The sequence below is a fragment of the Lagopus leucura genome, unplaced genomic scaffold, assembly GCF_019238085.1.
Source record: "Lagopus leucura isolate 7727_CA_CO unplaced genomic scaffold, USGS_WTPT01 Super-Scaffold_1, whole genome shotgun sequence".
Lineage (NCBI taxonomy): Eukaryota > Metazoa > Chordata > Aves > Galliformes > Phasianidae > Lagopus > Lagopus leucura.
This window is the reverse complement of record NW_024962250.1, coordinates 4,538,863-4,560,115: the sequence shown is the minus strand read 5'-3', so window position 1 is coordinate 4,560,115 and position 21,253 is coordinate 4,538,863. Positions and strand designations below refer to the sequence as shown.

At 38.6% G+C, this 21,253-nt stretch overlaps 1 protein-coding gene across 1 annotated transcript in view; it reads right to left on the bottom strand.

Annotated features, from left to right (window-relative positions):
- TTC17 (tetratricopeptide repeat domain 17) overlaps window positions 1-21,253 on the bottom strand; it is a 51,069-nt gene that overhangs the window by 6,052 nt on the left and 23,764 nt on the right. The window contains exons 16-22 of the mRNA XM_042874881.1: window positions 19,319-19,505; window positions 6,608-6,778; window positions 5,958-6,208; window positions 5,198-5,363; window positions 2,826-2,946; window positions 2,346-2,505; window positions 1,785-1,868 (exon numbers count right to left, since the gene is read on the bottom strand). Of these exons, the coding sequence (XP_042730815.1) occupies window positions 1,785-1,868; window positions 2,346-2,505; window positions 2,826-2,946; window positions 5,198-5,363; window positions 5,958-6,208; window positions 6,608-6,778; window positions 19,319-19,505 (1,140 nt within the window). The remainder of the gene's footprint in view (window positions 1-1,784; window positions 1,869-2,345; window positions 2,506-2,825; window positions 2,947-5,197; window positions 5,364-5,957; window positions 6,209-6,607; window positions 6,779-19,318; window positions 19,506-21,253) is intronic.

Below are 21,253 nucleotides of genomic sequence, written 5' to 3'. Positions count from 1 at the left end.
TAAATCAACAATTTTCACCAGCTAAGATGGCTGATTGTTCTCTTTGGGCTCTCTGTTGCCACCAACAGAGAAAGGATGCTCTGGGATGCAACTCAAAGCAAAAGCCTGAACAGACTAGCTGATCAAGTTTGTTGCCTCCAGTTGGCGGACTCCCATGCCACATGTTAGAAAGGAAAATACTACGTGCTTGAATTCAATGGACTCAGACACTTTAAGTTAATGTTTATGCTCACATGTGCAATTAATTAAGTAGTCATCTTGATTTGATTAACTCTTGTGAATAACGAATGAGATTGGTAGACAGAAGAACTGTGCTTTATTTTCATCACAGCTAGCCTTATGAAGAATTCTGTTTCTCTTCTGTTAGTAGTAAATTTTCCATGTATTTGGACAAAGCTTGCTGTTTGCAGGGTCAAGTGTAGCACATAAGACAAGACTTAGCATACCTAAAGTCAAAAGAAACTAAGCTTATGCAAACTTAAGAGTAATATCTTCACTTTCTGGGAACAATAAAGGCTTATTGACTTCAGTTTCAAACCACAGTAACTTCCTTATAGAGCCTTCAGTAGAATAGGCCAGGGGCACCAAACTGTTCTGGTAGATCCCTCTTTCGTGTTATAGTTTGAGATATCTTCCTGACAACACTGGAAGTATACAGCAATCACTGCATTCTGATTTGTATGTCATTGGAAAATCATGTCCCTAAGCACCTCTCCAGGTGAGGCCCTCAGTAGCCTTGATCTATCTAGGAAGCTTGGTTTTCTCAGTGGGGAACACAAATATGCACACATATACAGCCTTGCATATGGTGCTATACCACTGCCTGAATGCATCTGACACTTCAGCTCAACACTGCATAGGGAAAAAACAAATAGGTAGGAAAGAGAAGAACTGTCTTCCTGCCACAAGTGCAATTGGAAGAGCTGAGCCATGGGTTAACTCTGACTTTCCTTAAGCTCCAAGTGAATGTAGCACCTGAAGAAAGACTGAGAGTTATTAAAACAGTTTAATATCATAGAACGGCTAAGGTTGGAGGAAACCTTAAAGATCATCCAGTTTCAATCCTCCTTGCTACGGCCAAATTTGCCACCCACTAGATTAGGCTGCCCAGGGCCCCCTCCAATCTGGCTTCAAAAGCCTCCCAGGGATGGGGCACCCACAGCTTTCCTGTGCAACTCACTCCAGCACCTCACCACCCCCTCAGTAAACTTTTTCCTCCTAACATCTAACCTAAATCTTCTCTCTTTTTGTTTGAAGCTATTTCCCCACATCCTATCACTATCAGACAATGTAAAAAGTTGGAAGATTGTTAGCTCCGTTCAAATACTGGAAGGCTGCAATGAGGTCTTCTCAGAGCCTTCTTTTCTCCAAGCTAAATAAGTACAGCATTCCCAGCTTTTCTTCACAGAAGGTGCTCCAGACCCTTGATCATCTTCATGGCCTTCCTCTGGACCCACTCCAACAGCTCTGCATCCTTCCTGTATATAATATCCATTGTCAGCCAACAATACAGCTCACAACACTGTTGGAAATATTGGGAAATTTTACAGGCTTAGGTTTTTGTAGAAAGACGGGCAAAAGACCTGACAGTGGGACTCCCAAATGTAAGCAAAGTATATAGTGCTCAAGTAAAAGCCTGTGAGGGCATTATAGATGCTGAATAGACACAAATCTCAAGTCGAAGTACAAATTCATTCCTTATTTCAGACAGATGGTTTGAGACTGGACTGACTGCTAAGCCAAGCAGTATGTCCAGACATTATTCTTCTCACATTCATACGTACCTTTTCCAGAGCTTTGGCTATTCGAGTACCAACTTGTTCTAATGACTGTGGTGAGTACTGGTCTTTGCCAAGATTCTGTAGCACCTGTGAAAGAGAAAGGACAAGTACTTAAAGGAAACTGAGAAAAGATATCCTTCACTTGCTGGCTACTCTCTTCACCCAGCATTTTGCAAATCACTGATTTGTTTGAACCTAAACAATCACTATACAACTAGAGTTGGTACTATCATCATAGAATGTTTTAACTCCATGCCATTGAATACTGAGAATTCTAGAAGTTTGTGCATATTCTGATTTTATTCTACTAACTCATCTATCTAGAGCGATAAATACCAAGACAGCAATGGTGTTTTAGTATTTCCCTCAGCTCAGATCACAGAAGATTGGGAAAACAGTCTGGTAAATATTCTGGTTAAAAATCACTTTTAGCCTGCATCATTCTTACAGTCTTATTCAGGTGTACATGTACTGCAGGGCACTTTGGGAGACAGGGCACTAAACATACCTTGAATCTGCCATGGTATAGATGTTTTTGTATGACAGCCTTCAACTGTGGCATACCTCTTTAAGTTGACTCTCTCCAGTGTAATGCAGGCTTGCTCGACTAGAGACACCTTGCAAGTGGTCCAAAGTATGCATACTAGCTGGCAGATTGGGGTTACAAAGGGGCTCCATGGCTGGTTCTTGCAGTTGTGTTGCAAAATCAATGTGTTCTGTAATGCTACAAAGGTAATAAATTGAATCAGTCAGGACAAGAAGAGAGAAGAGTCATTACAAAGCTCCCTAGTGAATGTAAACTGCACAGAAGAATCTCCTTTGAACAGCTTGAGAAGCAAGAGAAACTGGATCTTCAGTCTGAAGTTGCATTCTTCTTTGCAAGTCTACTGTTAAAATACCACATCATTATTCCAAATGTCTTTGTAATCCTGATAGTTCCTTCTTACTTTAATGAACAATAAAATCTTTAGTTAATGTACACTCGAGGCCATACAACTGCCTTGCTTTGTGTGAGTGCTTAAGGTCCATATGTAAGATACTTACTCAATGTTTTTAGCAGAAACAGCGAGCCATGTGCTGGCCACAGTTGTGAGCTCTACCCTACGGAGTTTCAGACATTCATCAGGACTTGGCCACCCAAGGCTACGATAGTCATGCCTCTTTCCTGAAGAGAAGAAAAAAAAAAAAGAAATAATAAAACTGATTATTTTCAAGCAGAAAGACTTAGTACAATGAATTACAAAATACACCAGTAAATACCTACAACACAAAAGTCACAGAGTTGCCATCAGATTTCTTTAAGAACAATTCCATATCCAAATATACTGAATAGAACTTGTGGGATCCAAAGACAGAAGTGGATGCTATGGCAGATTGACGTTTGATGAGATTTGATGGCAAAGTTTTAAGATACAAGTTATAAGTTAGAGTTTTTCAATAGCTGCAGATTAAAAACAATTGCCATTCTTGTTCACAAGTCATATCTCTAACTCCTTCAAGTTCTTAAGTGAGTTATCATTTATGATGTACAGCTACAGTAAGAACTAATAAAAGCTGATTACTCCATCTTCTGACGATCTGAGACAAAATATACTGTCATTTCTTATCCATGAATAAAGGTTTTACTGCATTCACACTCAAGACAGCAACATTTCTGAAACTACTTACAACCTCTCATTTTGGAAATGAGTTAACCAAGGAAGGGAAAGGTTAAATAATTCACTTTATTTTAGGAATCTGATCTTCACTTTTGATCCAAAAATCCACTGAAATCTTCCCCTCACATCTGATGGATCTTGTACCAAATCCTACAAATCCAACTTAACTGCTAGGAAACATGCTTCTCTCATCAAAATCATCTGAACTACTTTGAAGACAAAAACGACTCATCGTAGCCTTAAATTTGCACAGTGAGAGGCCAAATTCACAAACATGAAGGTCTATCATATCAGCTACAGATGCAGTATTCTAGTACCTATTTCTGGTTACCTAAAATTTTGACTTCTTGGATGCAAGATCTATTTCCCATCAAGGTTTAAGTGCTTCACCACAGTTTTGCAAAACGATGATAAAGTCTGCAACACTATGTCTTTTGTAAAATATTCTGATTAAAGGAAAATCTACTCTGAAAAACTTGAGGAAATTCCAAAGGGGAAAGATCATTTTTTGTCAGTGGCACTGTGCAGTACCTGATTTGAAGTTACTACCAGCATGAACAGGAAAAGACTCTGAAAGGCATGAAAATATTACACAGGGACAGATCAGTTATCAGAGTACCAGTCAAACAGAGGACGGTCATTTCCCTGTTCTGCTTGGAACTCCCCAAGTGAACCTCCAAGGCATTATTTAAACTTTTGATAATGTAGTTCTTGTAAAGAGGATGTCAGCAGAGCTTGCCTCTCAGGAGTGTGAGAAAGTTAATGACTTTACAATTAAGGAATGCTGTGTAATAAAGCTAGGAAAGTAGCTCAGGGAGAGAACACACACTGAGAAAAGGAAAGGTGTGTCCTCACAAACGGTTACTTGTTGTCATGCAACCCCCTCCTTATTTAATTTAATAACTTGTATTTGTTAGTTGCTAATAACTTTATAAGCTTGCTAAAGACTTCACGTAAAAGCCTTCAAAAACGTGAATTACTTTCTAGGTCATCAAATTGTCAATGACTGGAATGTAGAGAACACATTTTTGTATGCCCACAACATTAAAATTTTACATCAATTGAAATCATAGTAAGACGAAACGTATGGGGAACAATTATTCATCCCCTCTTCCTTGGCATCAATAAGTTCTAGAAATTCCAAATTTTAATCAAAGCAATCAAGTGCTGACGATTTCTGTCCAAATGAATGCACTGATGGAACTAACGTGCACTATTTTAATAGATCTCTCCACAATACTTGTTTCTTAAGTAGCAAAATCTCTCTCTCTTTCTGCAAACCTCCTCAACCACATTGGTGCAAGACTGCACTCTTCACTAGTTCTACTAAAAAAGAATTAGTTAACTCCCCACTCCATTCACTATTCCTACTGACATTATCACTGTCTTTCACTCTCCACTTCTACCACTTTATCTCCAGAAGTTCTGGGTATTATCTAGAAAGTTTTCATACAGTGGAGGAAGTTATGCTGTACTTCATGTAGGAGGTACTCATGGAAGAGAGCTGTTGTTTTTCCACATTCTCATCCAGAATTTATATTCCACTATGTCATCTTTGCGGTACATATTTATAGTAATAAACCAATGTAAAATAAAAGCTGCCATGAAATAAACCATAGTCTAGAGGAAGGTCCCTGCCTACAGCAGGGAGTTGGAACAAGATGATCTTAAAGGTCTCTCTCAACCCAAACCATTCTATGATTGTATAGTAATTCAAAACCTGCAAGGGATTTGCTTTCTCTCAAAGTGGCAAGTTACCTATTGGTCCAGGAGAAGGTATCTTTGGTCCACTGATCTCCAAGGCAGTTTGGTAGAAGTTTTCATTTTCTCCGTTAGCCCCTTCTTCTCCATTTCTCCCATTTGGCTCCTGGAGATCCAAGCTATCAGCTTTTGGTTTTTTTAAACGTTTGACCTGAAAAGTGATCTACCAAAAGGACAATATTGGCAAGGTTAACATTAAGAAACATCACAAGAATTAGCTGCTCCAATACACTACCTGTTTTAGCCCAAGGATTCAATTCCAAAGATGCTATGATGAGATCTCACCTCCTCCCCATCTCAACTCATTCTCTGAGCCTGCTCATTTTTAATGCATCACACTACGCAAACAACATACAACTTCAAACTCTAGCCTAAGAGAAAACCAATTTGACTGCTGAAGAGCTGAAATGCATTTCTCATTACATATTTCCTTGGCAACATGATGACTACAGGTATTTTTGTTATCTTCATGCTAACTAGGATATTTGGTTAAAATCTTGTCTCCTTTGTAACTCTGTACAGGTAGCATGGAGGAACTCAGCAACATTCAACACCCAATCACCTGCTGTTGATAATCAATGATGTTAGTTTTAGTGGAAGCCTTTCCTTTAGAACGGACTGAAACTAATAGCTCATTTCACGTAAAACACAAACCAGCTCCGTGTAACCTACAGGGGAAGTTCCCAGAAACTGTCTTAGTATATCCCTCTGTAACAGTAAGTTGGTACAAGTTTTTTACAAACTCACCCAAACTTACCCATTCAGCTTCATCATCATCACCACAGTCCCCAAAACAGGAGCTTGCCAGGCCATCCTGAGCTCCCTTCTTTAGGACACGGATTCCCTGTAAGTCCATTCGACGACCTTTTACTTCCAGCGCCCCTTCAAAAGCTTCTTGAGGCCATGAGTTTTCAAACTCATCCACCAAAGCCAGCATCTCTTCAGACATCTGATCATCTTCTAAACTCTCCATTCCTTCTGAACCATTGCTTTCTGCAGTAACAGTGTCTAAAAGGGAATACCATAACCTCATTTTTTCATAGCTTCATCCATAAGTTTTATTAAAAAAAAAAAAAAAAAAAAAAAAAAAAAGGTTTGTTCATTTCTTTTTTCCCTGTGATCTGATTCTTTCATTTGCACAAACTAAATACTCCATGCTGCATATGGAGAAAGGGACTGGAGAATGCAGACTACATCCTTTACCTTGGAAAGCATCCTACCTTTGATTTCACTTTTCATGCCAGACTTGGAGAAGAACAGTAAATACCACAAACTAAGTTTTAAGGATCACTTTCCACTTTACAGGCAGAAGCGAATAATGTAGGTCCTTGGAGGAAGGAAGGCAGCTCTTCCAAAAAGTCTAGAAAATCATTAATCTGTCAGTACTGAATTTTAAGGCTGACTTACTTTCCAGTCTCAGGATGGAGGGATCTCTTAACGAATGCTGAGTAAGGATTTCTGTATCTTCTGTACCTCTCCCAGAGTGTCCTTCTGCCATTTCTGTGACTGACTCATGGTGGTCATCAAAGTATTTCTCCTTGTCATGACTACCTTCTGGACTCTTCTCATGACAGTGACCTGAAAGAGAGGAATTTATTGATACACCGCATAAGACTTCTCCTTTCAGTCATAAATGCGCAATCTTGCAGTTGTCTACACACAGATTAGTAGTAGGGTTTCACAAAGTATCAAAGCCATTGCTTAGTGGAAAACAAAACCAACCAAAACAACCCTGCTCTGCCTTTTGACAAGGCTGATTACCTAAAAAAGTTACAGAAAATGTTTTTACCTACACACTGTGAATGACTAATGAAAGAAAACACAAGCATCTTTTGACAGGAAGCTGCACAGTACTTGAGAAATAACTGTGTGGTGGTAGCACTTTCAATGAGTGTTTCCAAAGATCTCAGATTTCTTAACTGTAATTCCTTGTCAGATTCTCAGGCACAGTGTCCAAAGGACTGACCCCCTTCACCTCCCCAGAGTTCCACAGTTACAGGGACGTGCATCTCCCATGCGGTGTGAGGGTTGAGAGCTGCCCTCACTTTGTGGCACAGCTACAGAGCCAAGACACGGGAAGCCTGTCACTGAGAAGTAAAGCAGATATTCCAAGTACTAAACTACTATTCTAAAATCCTTCCTTTCTCCTTCCAATCACTTACAAGCGAACACAGCTCATATACACAAGTGAATTAAGAAGCATGTAGCGAATCAAAGAGCCCATGCTAAATGCAAGATCCTCAAGTATGTTCCCTGCTCTACTTGTGAAAGCTATTTGTACTATACACTGCATATGGAAAGCACTATTTTTCCAACTGGCAGCATGAATTACGAAGAATATGAGTACGGCAGTTTTCTCCACACGATGATGCCATGTTACAAAGGAATATTTTTAATGCCTCGCTCTTCATCAGGCCAGCATGAAGGGGATGGCTCAACTCTCAGATAGGTGTCACCTGTTCCACTACTTGTCAGTGATGGAACATACACTGTATGCTCTGTACTTCTGCATGTCAACATTCAGGTAACACCTCTGGAGATGTCAAAAAAACCAAACAAATAACTGTATTCACGAATTTTCCAGAAAAAGGTTCAGTAAAAACTAGTTTTCTGCCAAATATGAAAAGACAAGAAGGCCATTAGATAAGCAAACATTCAAACTAGAAGCTGATAACTTCAGAAACTGTCCTAACATCTACCACATAATTATATTCTTCCCTTCCTACTTATCCTATTAGTGACTCTTTCTTTAATCCTGCCACATCTCCCTCTGTGCTGTCAATAAAAAAAGTCATTGGTTTCTCTACAAAAAAAAAAACCTCTTCAATCTATGGAGATCCTCATGTTTATTTCACGAAGAGTGGCATGCACAGAACACTAAAGCTTAAACAAGTCCCCCTGCCTGCCATCACAACCAGTCTGATTTTGATGCAAGGCAGGTGCTACTCAGTAATGTAATGACCACAACTCCCTTTGCTGAAGGTCAATTCATCATTAGTATGAAGGGGAAGAAAAAAAAAAAAAGCAAAATGAACAACATATACAGACAATTATTTTTGAGATAAAAACACCCAAAAAAAACTAGAAATAGCAAGCGAGAGGGAAAAAAGGCACAATTCTGCTTAAGACTAACCTTGCCAATATTAATTTACAAATACTAACTGCTAAAAACAGACTACATGAGAGTGCTGGTTTTCTTGGGATTTGAGAGCTGCTATATATAGAAATCCGAGTGGCCTGATTTTTTAAAATTACTGCTTTCAGTTGCCTGATGTCACAGGAGGAAAAAAAGGCTGGCTGAAAAAAGAAGAGAAGGTCTTGGATGAGCTTACCATGGACGTGGTGGTATGGAAACACCACCCACAGAATGTTACAGCTTGTATCAGCTGCATGCTTGCAAAGCAACAGGGAAGAACACCTAGTACAAGTTCCACCAAAGGAACAACGCAGCTCCAGGTTCCAGAAACATTCCCTGGCAGCAGAGCGAGACCCACGTCATTTCAATACCTACTGCACACCACCTTGGTGAAGGACACAAGTGACCGCTGCCCTAGGAATGCTCAGTTATACAATATTCATTCTTATTCAGAAATATTCTGGTTGTCCAAATGTGCACATGTGAATTTTGGGTGTTAAGTCCAGACACAGGGATTACAATTACAAAATTTGAAGTCTAAAACCACTTCGCAGTACTTGATCCTCCAGCTTACTGCATGAAAATGTACTGAAGAAGGATATCTTTGTTGCTCATTCATTTTCTGGGAACAGATGTTGTGACTTTACATCCGAGCTCAGAAAGCCCAGATAAAAGTGTATCAGACTGTTCTACCTCATGTATTCTAAGACTCCGTTGTTACTCACCAGTCAGTGGAACAAAGATGTTACCAACACAACACATGTAGTCTTTTGCATTTTACATAACATTAATAATAATATAATTATAATTATTATTATTCATAAGAGAGGGAAATGCGACAAATAAATAGTCTGACTGTGCCTATTTCATGAAAAAAATGGGAGAAAAAGAAATGAGAAAAGTTCATAAGCTATAAAGCAAATCCACTAGATAGAAAAAGCAACACAGATTCTAAAACAAAGCATGGAGATCCTAAAGATGAAAAGCAGAAAACAGTATTAGATGCTAGAAGTCTCTATTCCTCATGTCATTTTAATCTGCTTAATTCCGGGGCTGATGTAGAAGTGCTTGTACAGCAACACATGGTCTCAACCACCCTGCCATGAAGGGACAGCATACATTTTAAGTACAGAAAAGATCTGATAAGGTCATCCTTTCCATCTAAAATTGACCACCTTGATTCTAAGGGCCCCTCTTCAATTTCCACCAAAGCTTTAGTGCCTACTACAGACATTACAGCTAAAGAACCTCACAGCAAGAAGTCAAACTCCATGTTTCCTGATGCACACTCAAAACCATATTCTTCACAGAGAGATGCAGTGACAATAACTATCTTTTCCTATGAAGAGAGTTATGTTACCCTTTAAACATGAAGATTAATAACAATCTCATTAGACCACATGAAAACTTTGGGGGTGCCTGCTGTTTCAGTGATACTGCATTTTTAGTATTAAATATATTCACTAGAGAAATGAAACTGAAGAATTGTCATCTATCATTTTATAGGACAAGTCCTGTCCAGTGCTCTTTGAGGAACCCTCCTTCAGGCAACATCTAAAACACGAGGTCTGACTTGGAGAGCGATAATAACTCTGGGGATTACATACTGCACAACCCAATTACCTTGATGTTTCAAGGTGAACAGACCATTTCATAAAGCTCCTGTGAGCTATTACCAGAAAACGTGTTATTCTGCCTGCATACAAAAAGATATTTGGTCGTAAAAGAAACTGATAATCTTTAGATCTAGGAATTTGTTAAAGGGAAAAAAAAAAAATCCAGGCCAGTTATTTTATGAGTTTTTCAAATCAATAGGATGAACAGTAACAAGGGAAGAGGAACATCTTTAGCAGCCATTGCTGCTCTGCTATACTGAATTATAAACTGTTATGCTTGTATTATGATTTTTGCTCTAAAACTCATGCATTCCTTTTCTTACTCATTTCTTTTAATTAAAAAAAACAAAACAAAACAAAACACGCATTTAGACTTCAAAAAATAAAATAAAACCCCACGATTGAGCTCGGAAAGCAGAAACTGCAAACCACACTGCAATGACGGAACAGAGCTGTCACTGGAAACACAACAAATCCACCCGAGCTGCATGACTGAATGGTGCTCCAGTAGCTGTATCAAAGTTTTGTGCTTACCACACACTGAAGTGCAAAAATAGCAACATATAACAAAGGGATTCTCTGTTTATTTTTAGAGAAAATGATTAACAGTGACAACTGGAAGTGGGAAGAAAAGTAGAAGCTTTTAATTAACAATTACCTGGCTATGCAATACTGATACAAGTGCTCAATGGGTCTATATTTAACTGAGGAAGAATACCCAAGCTTTACGACATATTCCCTCTATGCTCTAGGGCTCAGAAAAGACACAGAGCAGAAGGGCAGCCTGCATCTTCAGCAGCACAGAACTGCCAAAAGCCTTGTTGCACACTTGAAAAGCAAAGCAGTCCATTCAGCAGTTAAGTCTTGCCCACTGCTAGATTCAACAAGGCACGACTAGGTTTTGCAGTCCAAATACAAATGTACCTCCAGTATCTTTTACAGCTGTAACGTACTCCAGTAATGACTACAAATTGCCCCTGCCATCCACGTATCACCACTGTTACTATTCTGGAATAACAAAGGACAGAGAATAGTAAGTTGCTTCTCAGGCCAAGTATCTCTAGTCAGGTATCAATACTGATACTAGCTGAGAATGACAGCAGCCATGTCTCAACATTTGGACTAAGCTTTTGATATGTTTTCTGCCAAAATGGAAGCACCCTTTATTTTAAGCATTATTCCTTTCATAAAAACGCTCCTTTCCAAAATTGGGGTTACAGGATAAAACCAAAACAAACATCCTCCCCCCCAACCCCCTCAAAAAAAAAAAACAACAACCTAAAAAAACTGTTTCAATATGATAGCGCAGGATGTTTTGCTAACCTAAGGTAAAAGCTTAACAAGCAGCAATGAAAAGCTCTATGAAAGTAGTAGCAAGCATTGTAAAAGTTTCATAAATCCCTACCTCATCTTAAGTTCCTTCCCTAGAAGAGCAGTCAGTAGCAACTTCCTCAAAGATGCAGGGGGGCATACTCAAACCCAGTAGTCGTAAGAGTGCGCTACATAACAAGCTTTGGTTGGATGCATAGCAAACAACAGAACAATTTACACGGTCAGAGTTTAGACTCATGCACACAAAATGAAGCATTCATTTTTTAAAATTATTTATTCCAATAATGGATTTTCAATTAAGAGGATTATATTGTAAAACAACTGCACTCACTTGTAGCGAAATAGTTTTAAAATGTGATTTGTAACCAAAAGATGCCTCTAAATTGGCTTAGCTGTAGATTTGAAGATTAGCTATTTGTCTCATTACAACAGCTTTGAGTAAAGCTTTAAAAACACACAGATGCCAACCACACACGGTCAGATCTCTTCATGCTGATAGAAACACCTCAACATTGTGTAACAGATTAGTCCCTAATGCAGACACCACATTTTCTTTATGAAATATAAGTCATTAAATATACACACACACACAAAATAGGAAGACATACCTGTTTAAACTTGATCACAGTGCAAGGGACATGCCTGCTAAACTTCTAGAAGAATTCAGCAGTGTATACCACGTAGCAAAACAGAACACTTCAAACTAAACAACCCCCAAACACCTCTTTCATAACTAAGAACAGGGAGGGAAAATCAAGGAAGTTGACTATCTAAAGCCTTCACTGCGCTCCTTCCTCACTGTCCATTACAATAAGAGGTTTTGCTTTTGCTTTATTATGAGGCATACCTAGAAGCCATAACTTGCTCTATGATGCCTAGGAATAGTATCCAAAATATAGAAACATCTAAATTGAAATTCTCAAATCCTGTCAGTCAGTCAGTGAGATTGGAATATATCTCATTCAGAGTATGATGGCAGAGTAGCAAGGTAAGCAGCATGCCAGCCTGGATTTCAGTTTGTGCTTCAGAAATAGCAGTTTTTTTTTTTTTTTTGAGAAAGAGAGAGAGACAGGGGGAGAGAGTAAGAGAAACAAGTACATATGAATTTCAAAGATTAAGGTTTGTCCTCAGTGAGTTCTCCTGCATGCTTAGGTATTTTTCTTTCTCATGTCATATAAAATACCTACTTATTTCTTAACATTAAATGCCCACTACAACAGATCATAGCACAACATATGCTGGGACAACTAAATGGCCAGTATTTGGTTCCTTGATTTCACATAATACACTTCCGAAGTAGGCTTGGATTAAGCCATGGAAATTCTTATTTTAAGTATTGTTATCATAAAACAGAGACATTGTCTCATGTTTGTTTTGCTCTTTTTCTTGTCTTCTCTCTATGTTCAGCCCTATATACCTCTCAAACTAAACATTAAATATTTTGCATGACTCAAGCCCAACCCTTAGATCCCCTATTTACGTTCAGTATCTACGAACTGAAGTTTAAAAAGGACTAAACACAGGAGTAGCCCATTCTTTAAAAATGAACAGCTAGCAGTTACTCATAATGGGGTTAGCTAACTTTCCACTTTTCTCACCATGCTGACACTGGAAAGCCTGATTTTCATTATACACCTGCTGGGTGTATAATGGTGTTATGCACGTAGATTTAACTACCACAGTCTGTAAGGTTTGTGCTACATGGTGAATTTAAACGGGTTTCTGGAATGAACTGATTTTGCATATTTAAGAAAATAGTTTTGATAGGTTGTATTTTATGTTCATCTGTGCATCTTTTCTCTACATTACACTCTTTAACCAGAGCAGATTAATGGTTAATACTAACCCACAACAATTCACAGATTTGTTTGGGACAAATATCTGCACAATCTTACTGAAGATCAAAGCACAGAGACACAGACACACTCAAATAACAAAGGAAGTTGTTGACTTGCCAGGCAAGTGTGCCCCTTACTAAGATAGCTTCTAAGTGTTCGTTCAGCTGTTTGTCTGACAGGTTATATTTTACACAATTCCTTAAAAAGAGCAAAGTTATTGCTCCAGATGAAATAGACAAAAATCAATCCTTGTTTTGATGGAGCAATGAAGAACAAGCAGAAATTGGATTAGCCTTTTCTAGAATCCAGGCAGGAAACTCTTGCAGAAAATGAAGTTAGACAAGAATACTGCCAATTGCCCCAGCTTAGGATTCAAGAGGAAAACACTCTCCTCGCAATACCAGTATTGTACAAACCAGTAAAGCAGGCCCTGCAAAAATACAGGGATTTTTGGAAGAATTTCCTGCCTCCCCAGAACTGCTGCATCCAAGAAGTATCTATTTCTTCATCTGGGGAAACTGGAATTGTCCTAGTTTTGGTCACTAGTAGCCGGAATGGATGATAGATTTCAAGCTTTGAGGATAATCAGAGCACAGCAGATTCTCACATGAATCAGGCAACCAACCTTAAAAGGAAAAACAAATCAATAAAGTAGACAGATCAGGGGTAGTTAAGTGTCTGGCACTCCATGGCTCAGCATGCAGTGCTCATTTTAATCTGAACACATGGCATCACATGCTGCTTTGAGACAATCTCAACATGGCTCATTACAGGCTGAAGGTACACATCACCACTTTAGAAGTTCTCAGATTTAAGCCAAGTGAATACAGCCTACAAGTTATTGGCAAGTTGTTAATGAGTCTAAACAATGCCTTGTCAATTCCCCCACACACAGGGGCCAGGCCACATGCTCTTTTCCTTCCAAATATGCTTTAACCAACTCACTAATTCAGCCTATGCAGTTTTACTACACAGTTGTTCACACAAACACATCTGCCTTGAGATGTAGTTAGGGAACTACCCCTAAAAAGCCTTTCAAACATATGTAGTTGATGCAGCTTTTAAAAAAGGTCTAGCTGCATGCAAGAAATCACCCCTGGCTAATGCAGCCTCCTAAAAGGAGATGAAGGCAGACAGTAGCACAAAAAAAAATCACCGAGAACATTGCAGAAAAACATTAATACACCTGAAAACTAAAAATGAAGGTATCAAGTTCTGAAAGATTCAGTCAGAAAGGGAATCTTTCCTCTTTCATCCTAACCCCTGATGATCAATTCTCCTATTACATGAACATGTAATTATGTTGAAGTAACAGAAAGATCCAGATAGTATATGAGGAAGAATCATTTGTGCTATGAAGGCAGACAAAAATGGGAACTGTCATACTATATTTAATCTAATACTGTACTACTTTTCCTTTCAGTGTTAATAGTTTTGCATCTGTAAACTCTCACTGAACTCTCCACCATGCTATCCCCATCTCCTTAGTCCTGCAGCTGAGAGAATGGCTTTTTTCTCTTTCCTCCACTGCCAGTTTGTGGTCTTCTGGTCCTGAGAAAAGACAGAATGAATGCAGAACACTATATTTTGCAGATATTCAGATGGTACAAAGTGACAATAGTGAGTTTTGAGAGCAGCTGTTAGATACACCATTATCCCGCAAATAAGCAGAGTAAGCACATAAGCTAGCAAGACAGGCTTTGCACATTGTACAGAAATCATTTGATATGAGCATAAAAGGAGTCTGTAGACCAAGTTCACTCACATCATCAGCTTGTTTGACAAATGCAATAGAGAAGGACATCTGAGGAACACAATCTTAAAACAGCATGCACTGTCTGGTGGATACAGGAGCCTTTAAGGTACACAACAGCTTTCCAACAAGCAGTAGCTTGGAAGCAGTGTGCATGGACTATGAAGAATATGAAACAGGTAGTAGCTAGAAATGCCATGTTTAACACAGTGCTACATTATTTGATTCTTAAGGTGAGGAATCAACATCTATACTTCTCTGCACAGTATTGAAGACAAAAACAGTTGGAGCATTGGAAAGCAAAGATTTCTTTCAAAGCAGCATGGCTTTTCACTTTTCTGTAAGGCAAGTTCCTTTACTTTCAACTTCCTTCAGCGACTCAAGAGAAGCTAGACGAAGACTTTTCAGGGAAAGGTTTAATTTACACAGCAGATACCAAATAAAATAGTAAGAAGTATTACAGAGCCCCCAAGGAAAGAAACATGCTTCTAAATGCAACAGTTTGTAAGCTTAGAAAAGAGATTTATCCTCTGACAACAACATATCTACTCAAAAATCTTCCATATCACAGCACCAAAACTCTATGAATTCCATATATATCCCAGCAAAGTCGGATGGTAGGAACTGATTCTTCTCTTGCTGTGCTAGCAGAGCTGAAATGGTCACGCAACACTGAAACAAGAACTAGATCTCATTTTTGCCACAGAGCACAATCCCACATAAGGTTTTTTAAGGACCTCCCAGTCAGAGATGCAGCTGACAGTAGCAGACACCTCCACCGAAAGTGGCCCTCTTTCTCTGTCTCCCACCTGCCTGCATCAGATGTCATACCTTCATTCTACACGTAACCTCCCCTTACTCCTTTAGCACTGCTGAACTCAACGTAGGTCACCCAGATTCCAACAGCTCCTTCACATGACCTTATATCTGCTGCCAGGGATACGTGAGAAAGACTCCAGCTCCATTCTTAGATACCCATGAAGCTCACTGGGCACAGCGTCCTTACTTGTGTGCACGGGGGGTGTGGAAACAAGCCACGCAGAATTTTACTTCAACTGACAAGAGTAACTGCAGAACTGCTCCTGTTTAAGACAGGACCCAGTTTCTGTATGGAGCTACCTGGTTATTAAGTGACAACACAAACATCTGCCATGACATGTTTCTAGAAGCTTTAATGTGCACTTTGCATGCTTAGTAGAAATCCCTGTGTTTGAAAAATCTATTGTGGGAGACCATTCCTTTTGCACCAATGAACTTTCCCATAAGACTGCAGTGAGAGTAAGAGCAACACAAAAACAAATGGTCACAGACCCAATCCCTCCCATTAATGTACTCAAATAAATAAAAATACTAACATTAAATGATAGCTTAAAGGTGTTTCAGGAGAACTAAAGAATTCCGCCTTGACATGACAAGCAAGATAAAGAAAAAGTAGTGTTCAGTTCCAGAATTCTATTCAATTGGCAGATTCTGGACTTAAATTAAGAATGCTTAAGAACGTACAAAATGAGTATTTCACATCTCTGCTTTAGCACACCATATTGTAAAGGAAACATATGTTTGTCCTGGAATATCAGGGCCTTTGTTTAGTGTTTGAGTAGCTAAAACTGCTATATGAAACCTGAAGCAATTGCAGCTAATAAGTTAAGATTTGAAGGCTTCAACTGTGATGTTGATTTAAGTTATTTATTTAATCTGCCCATATAAATGGGATTTTAAGCGGAGATTCTCTCTTCAGGTGAGCCTCTCCCTTGTCAGGTCTATGTACTTGAAGGTCAGAACTTACTAACTTTGTAGGACTTAAATGTGCTAGGAAATAAAGGAAAACGTATACACTTAAGTGCTCAAATACCTTTTTCCTCATGTTCTATTTTAAGATGAAGCAGATAAAATAAACCAAGAGTTATGATTTCATATGGTATGGGGTATTTGCACCACAAGAGGGCACTAAGCCCACACTTAAAGCACTGTCGCTAAGCTGAACACATCACAGAGCTCAGAACGTGAACAAGTACGTGCTGCTTCTACAAACTTATATACTCACTACATACAAGTACTTGGAGATCTTGACAGTGTATAAAGAGAAATTCCTTGCTCTCAGTGCCTCTATTTCCAGAAGGGTTGCACAAAGCTTTTTGTAAAAGCACCTACCAAGTAATGAAACAGTACGATTAGAGACACTCAAAGCTTAAACATGTTACACTTCATGTCTGGAATACCATTCTACTAATACGTTTAAGATCTTGAATTTTGATCTTGACTAAAAGAACACGAAGGGCATGAGCTCTCACGTGCGTGAAGTGATTTGAGTTTGAGAAACAAACTTATGTCTAAAACAGAAACAGAAAAAAAACAGCATGAGGCAGCAGTGCAGGCAGGAACATACTAGCAAGCATCCAGTAAGTCAGCATCAGTGCACCAACTTTAAGTCCTGTACTAACAACAAATGTCCCAGTGTGCTTCAGAAAACTCCCGTTTTCTGAAGGACACATGACACATGTGCAACCATGACACATAATGCAACCCAATACCAGATCACAAATTCAAACTTTTGATCCTATATTCCATTCACTGCACCATGCACCTGACTCCTCCGAGCATTTGCTGCAAGAGCGTGCAGCCTAAAGCACAGGCAGCCCTACTATTGTTACTTTCAAAAATCGTGAAGAAATGCTCAAAGTAATTAGACCAGAGACAATACTTGACATTCCAATTTCTGGGTGATTTTTTTTTTCAGTGGACCAGGTACTGCAAAACAGCTCTTCTTTAGCTCTCAAAGGAGACGGAGGAGGTAAATATCAGTTTTGGAGACTCACCTTCAACTTTCCCATAGCCTGTCAAGTTTCCTTTCAAGTCTGATGAGAGGAAGAGCAGGGGAAAAATATTTCCCCAAACCATATGAAAATAAGATTTGTCTGCCTTTTCATTTAATTCTCATTTTTTATTTAAACCACAAATCATCACCAAAGCTGAATTAGCCAGCGTGTTTATTTTATACTTTGCAGAAGAAGGTACAAAGAACGTTTACACTATTTGTCAGGTTCACGCTTTCAGGTTTTTCTTGCACCCAGACAAAAGATGACCTAAAGGGTATTAGAGATAAAAATGAAAGAGAGAGAAATATTAAGACAGAAGGAGTCCCATGAAAAAGCAAAAATATAAATAAAGAGTAGAATACTTAAATACTACAATTCTGAGTCAGAAAGTGACCCCCAAGATGTGCTTTCATACCCATTGCTACTTTAACCAAATAGCACTCAGTTCTCTGCAAAACTGGCATGCTGTAAATTAGTGAAAATGCAGGAGGCCATAAAACATACTATTATTCTACTGACACAGACCTGGAATAGCAACTACATTAAAATAATCCATATTTAGGAGGTATATAAGGCCTCTGGCCTGCATTTAGGCAGCCTAATTCTAGATGATAAATCAAAGGAAGCTTTTTCCATGTTTCTCACCTGGATGTGGAATTATAGAACAATACAAGAAACAAAACAGTAACAACAACAACAAAAAAAACACAACAGAGAAAGTCCTAGTAACACGAAAAATTAAAAGCATTACTCTCACATGTTCTTTCACAAGGGAAGAAGATACTTTAGTGACAATTTGCAAGAAATCTGGGTTATTAAGCATATCCATAAATGTTTTTTAAGACTGCTTGTGACCAGCATATTAGCTATGTGCAAGACCAGGGAAAGTACTGGAAATATTTAGTGAGACCTACAGAAACAAAACCTGTCTCCAATAGCTATTTGTGGGGGATTTTATTCAAGTAGATACTAAGAGCAATAAAGCATTATGCCTCAACTTTTTAAAAGTATTTTAACTGGGAGAGATTGGGTTCAAACACATTCTTTTTATAGATTTTTGTGAGTTTAGAAGCAGTGAACATAGACCACATATAAACAAATTATTACTGTACTGACATCACTCAGTCTATTCCATGAAGACTGAACACTATAAAATGACATCCAATGGACTGAACACAGTGGAAGGATAAGAAAATTAGAGCTGCTCTTTGCCAATTTCTTCAGCTTTGAGAAAACAAATCCATCTGACTGTAAAATTTGAAAAGATGTACAAGGGGGTTGTTGAGTACCTGAGCCATACATTTCTCTAAGCATTCCTCATTTACCAGTAAGAGCTATCAGTCAGGCTGTTAAGGTATTACTGACATACTCAGGCAGTAATCTGCACTCACTGGTAGCCCTCTAGATATTTAAGAAGCCATCCTCAAACACTTCTTAATGGACCATAACTCTTCCATTAAAAGCAGTGCCTCAACCTCGGTCCTCAGAGGGAGAATACACTACAAAGCAAAAAGGAGAATCCTTGAAAAGCAGCAGCACAGTAAACATGAATTCCAGGTGCACCACTCAAGGCAGATATGGACAGTACAGTACTTCACTCACAGTCCATCTTTCAGCAACTGCTTACCACTGCATACAGAAGAGGTGATGTTGTAGAGAAAAGGGTAGAACTGTAGACAGCGGATCATTTTCAGGCTGCTTTCACACTCCAAACACTTGGTAGTCAAATCCAGTGCATGTCTGAAGGCCTGTAGGGCTCCACTAATGTTGTTCAGAGCCAGATAGGCATTTCCCAGGCTCAAAAAAGTCAGGGGCTATGAAGAAAAGAGTAACACACCTCAGCATAAGTATGTTTAGCAGCTGAAATGGAAACTAACTAGGCAAAACTCTTGCCAACCCACACCCTCCCCAGTTTGTCTGGAAGGAATTTGGAAAACTTCTTCAGTAAGGATTGCCTATTCTTCAAACACAGAACTAACAGCTTGATGCATTTGTGCTAAACAAAAGCTGTTCTGACATAAGGTTGTCTTCTGGATTCCAACTCTCCACGATGAAAACCAGCTGTTAAATACATGCTGAGATGAAGCATTAAATACTTATCTATAAACCATCACAAACAAAATGGTCACTGCACAGAACAGCAATAGCTAAACTTAAATGTTTGAAGATATCTTAGAACTACTAGAAGTCAGCAAAAGCATAGAAATATTACTACAGCTCTAGAAGGACAGATGCATTTCATTTGTCAATAATATTCAGCACTTACTTGAGCAGAACTGGGCTACTGAAAACATCAATTTCACACTAGCTTAGAGATGAACATTTATTTTCAACTCTTTATAAAACTTCATATTTTTGCCCTCTGCTTTTGGCAAGTCTCTGCATAACATCCATTGGTGAAGTACAGATTACAAACACCCTTTTCACTGGATAGAATTTAATCAGCAAATATAGGCACGAAGTGAAACATTACTTTTTATTTGTTGACTGAAAACAATCACACACACACAAAAAATAATAGTTAATATAACGCTACAATAATGACTATAATATTGTAACATAGTTGTTTTAGTTGTTTTTTCCCTTACAAGTAATTTTACATTCATTATCTGAAAATTTGGAGACTGACCAACAGCTTCATATTTGCCAGACTCAGCTTCTATCATTAAGCATTATTCAGAAAATCATGCAACTTGAGCAACTGCATTCTAATTTATTTATTTATTTATACAAATTTTTGCTCACAGAGCACACACTTAACTCCTGCATCTGTAATTCATTTTGATTTATATCTACTTTTCATTATATTCCAGGAAGTTTCATTTGAGTGCAGATTTTCCTGCCAATTTTTTAAAGCAGTATTTTTTTTACAGGACTGTGACTGACTGAAAAAAATAAGAGGAGGCATTTCTGTAGCAGGCAAGACTCACCAACATTTTTGAGGAAAGCCCTAATCCAGGCAGTGTGATCCTTCGTTAACTTTCAGTGTTGTGCTTTCAGGTGTTCCTCTCAAGGCACATGTCTTTAAGTTTTTTTTTTTCATAACTCTTTTCTGCACTCCTACCTGCGACTCACATTGGCCAGATCGCTTCACATTAGAAAGGCTTATGCCACTTCTTGCATTTAAGTGCTAGGTGCCTGATAGGCTGGTGGGTTACAGCCCTCTGTTCATCTCGGTGCAGAAGTACAAGCATGGGAAATATTAGCTTTCACTTCTTACAGAAGTATCGCAAATTTAATACCAAATCACTTGCCAAATAAAAGGCGGTGTGACACAGATACATACACACCAATCTAAGTTCAGGTCCCACCTCAATTTAATTCTTTTTCTTCTTCTCTCCATTTCACAATTGCTCTGGCCAGTTCCACAGTTTAATCAGTTTACATGGTGAGTTTCTACGTTAGATAGGTGCCCATCTGCAAAATGTCTATAATGTTACTATTCAGGAATGAAAAAACTGTTTTGAATCTACAACTGGAAGTAAAGGCAAAAGAACTCCAACACAGGTTTATACCCAGCTACATACCTTAAATCTAGGGACAAATAAAACTGTATATAATA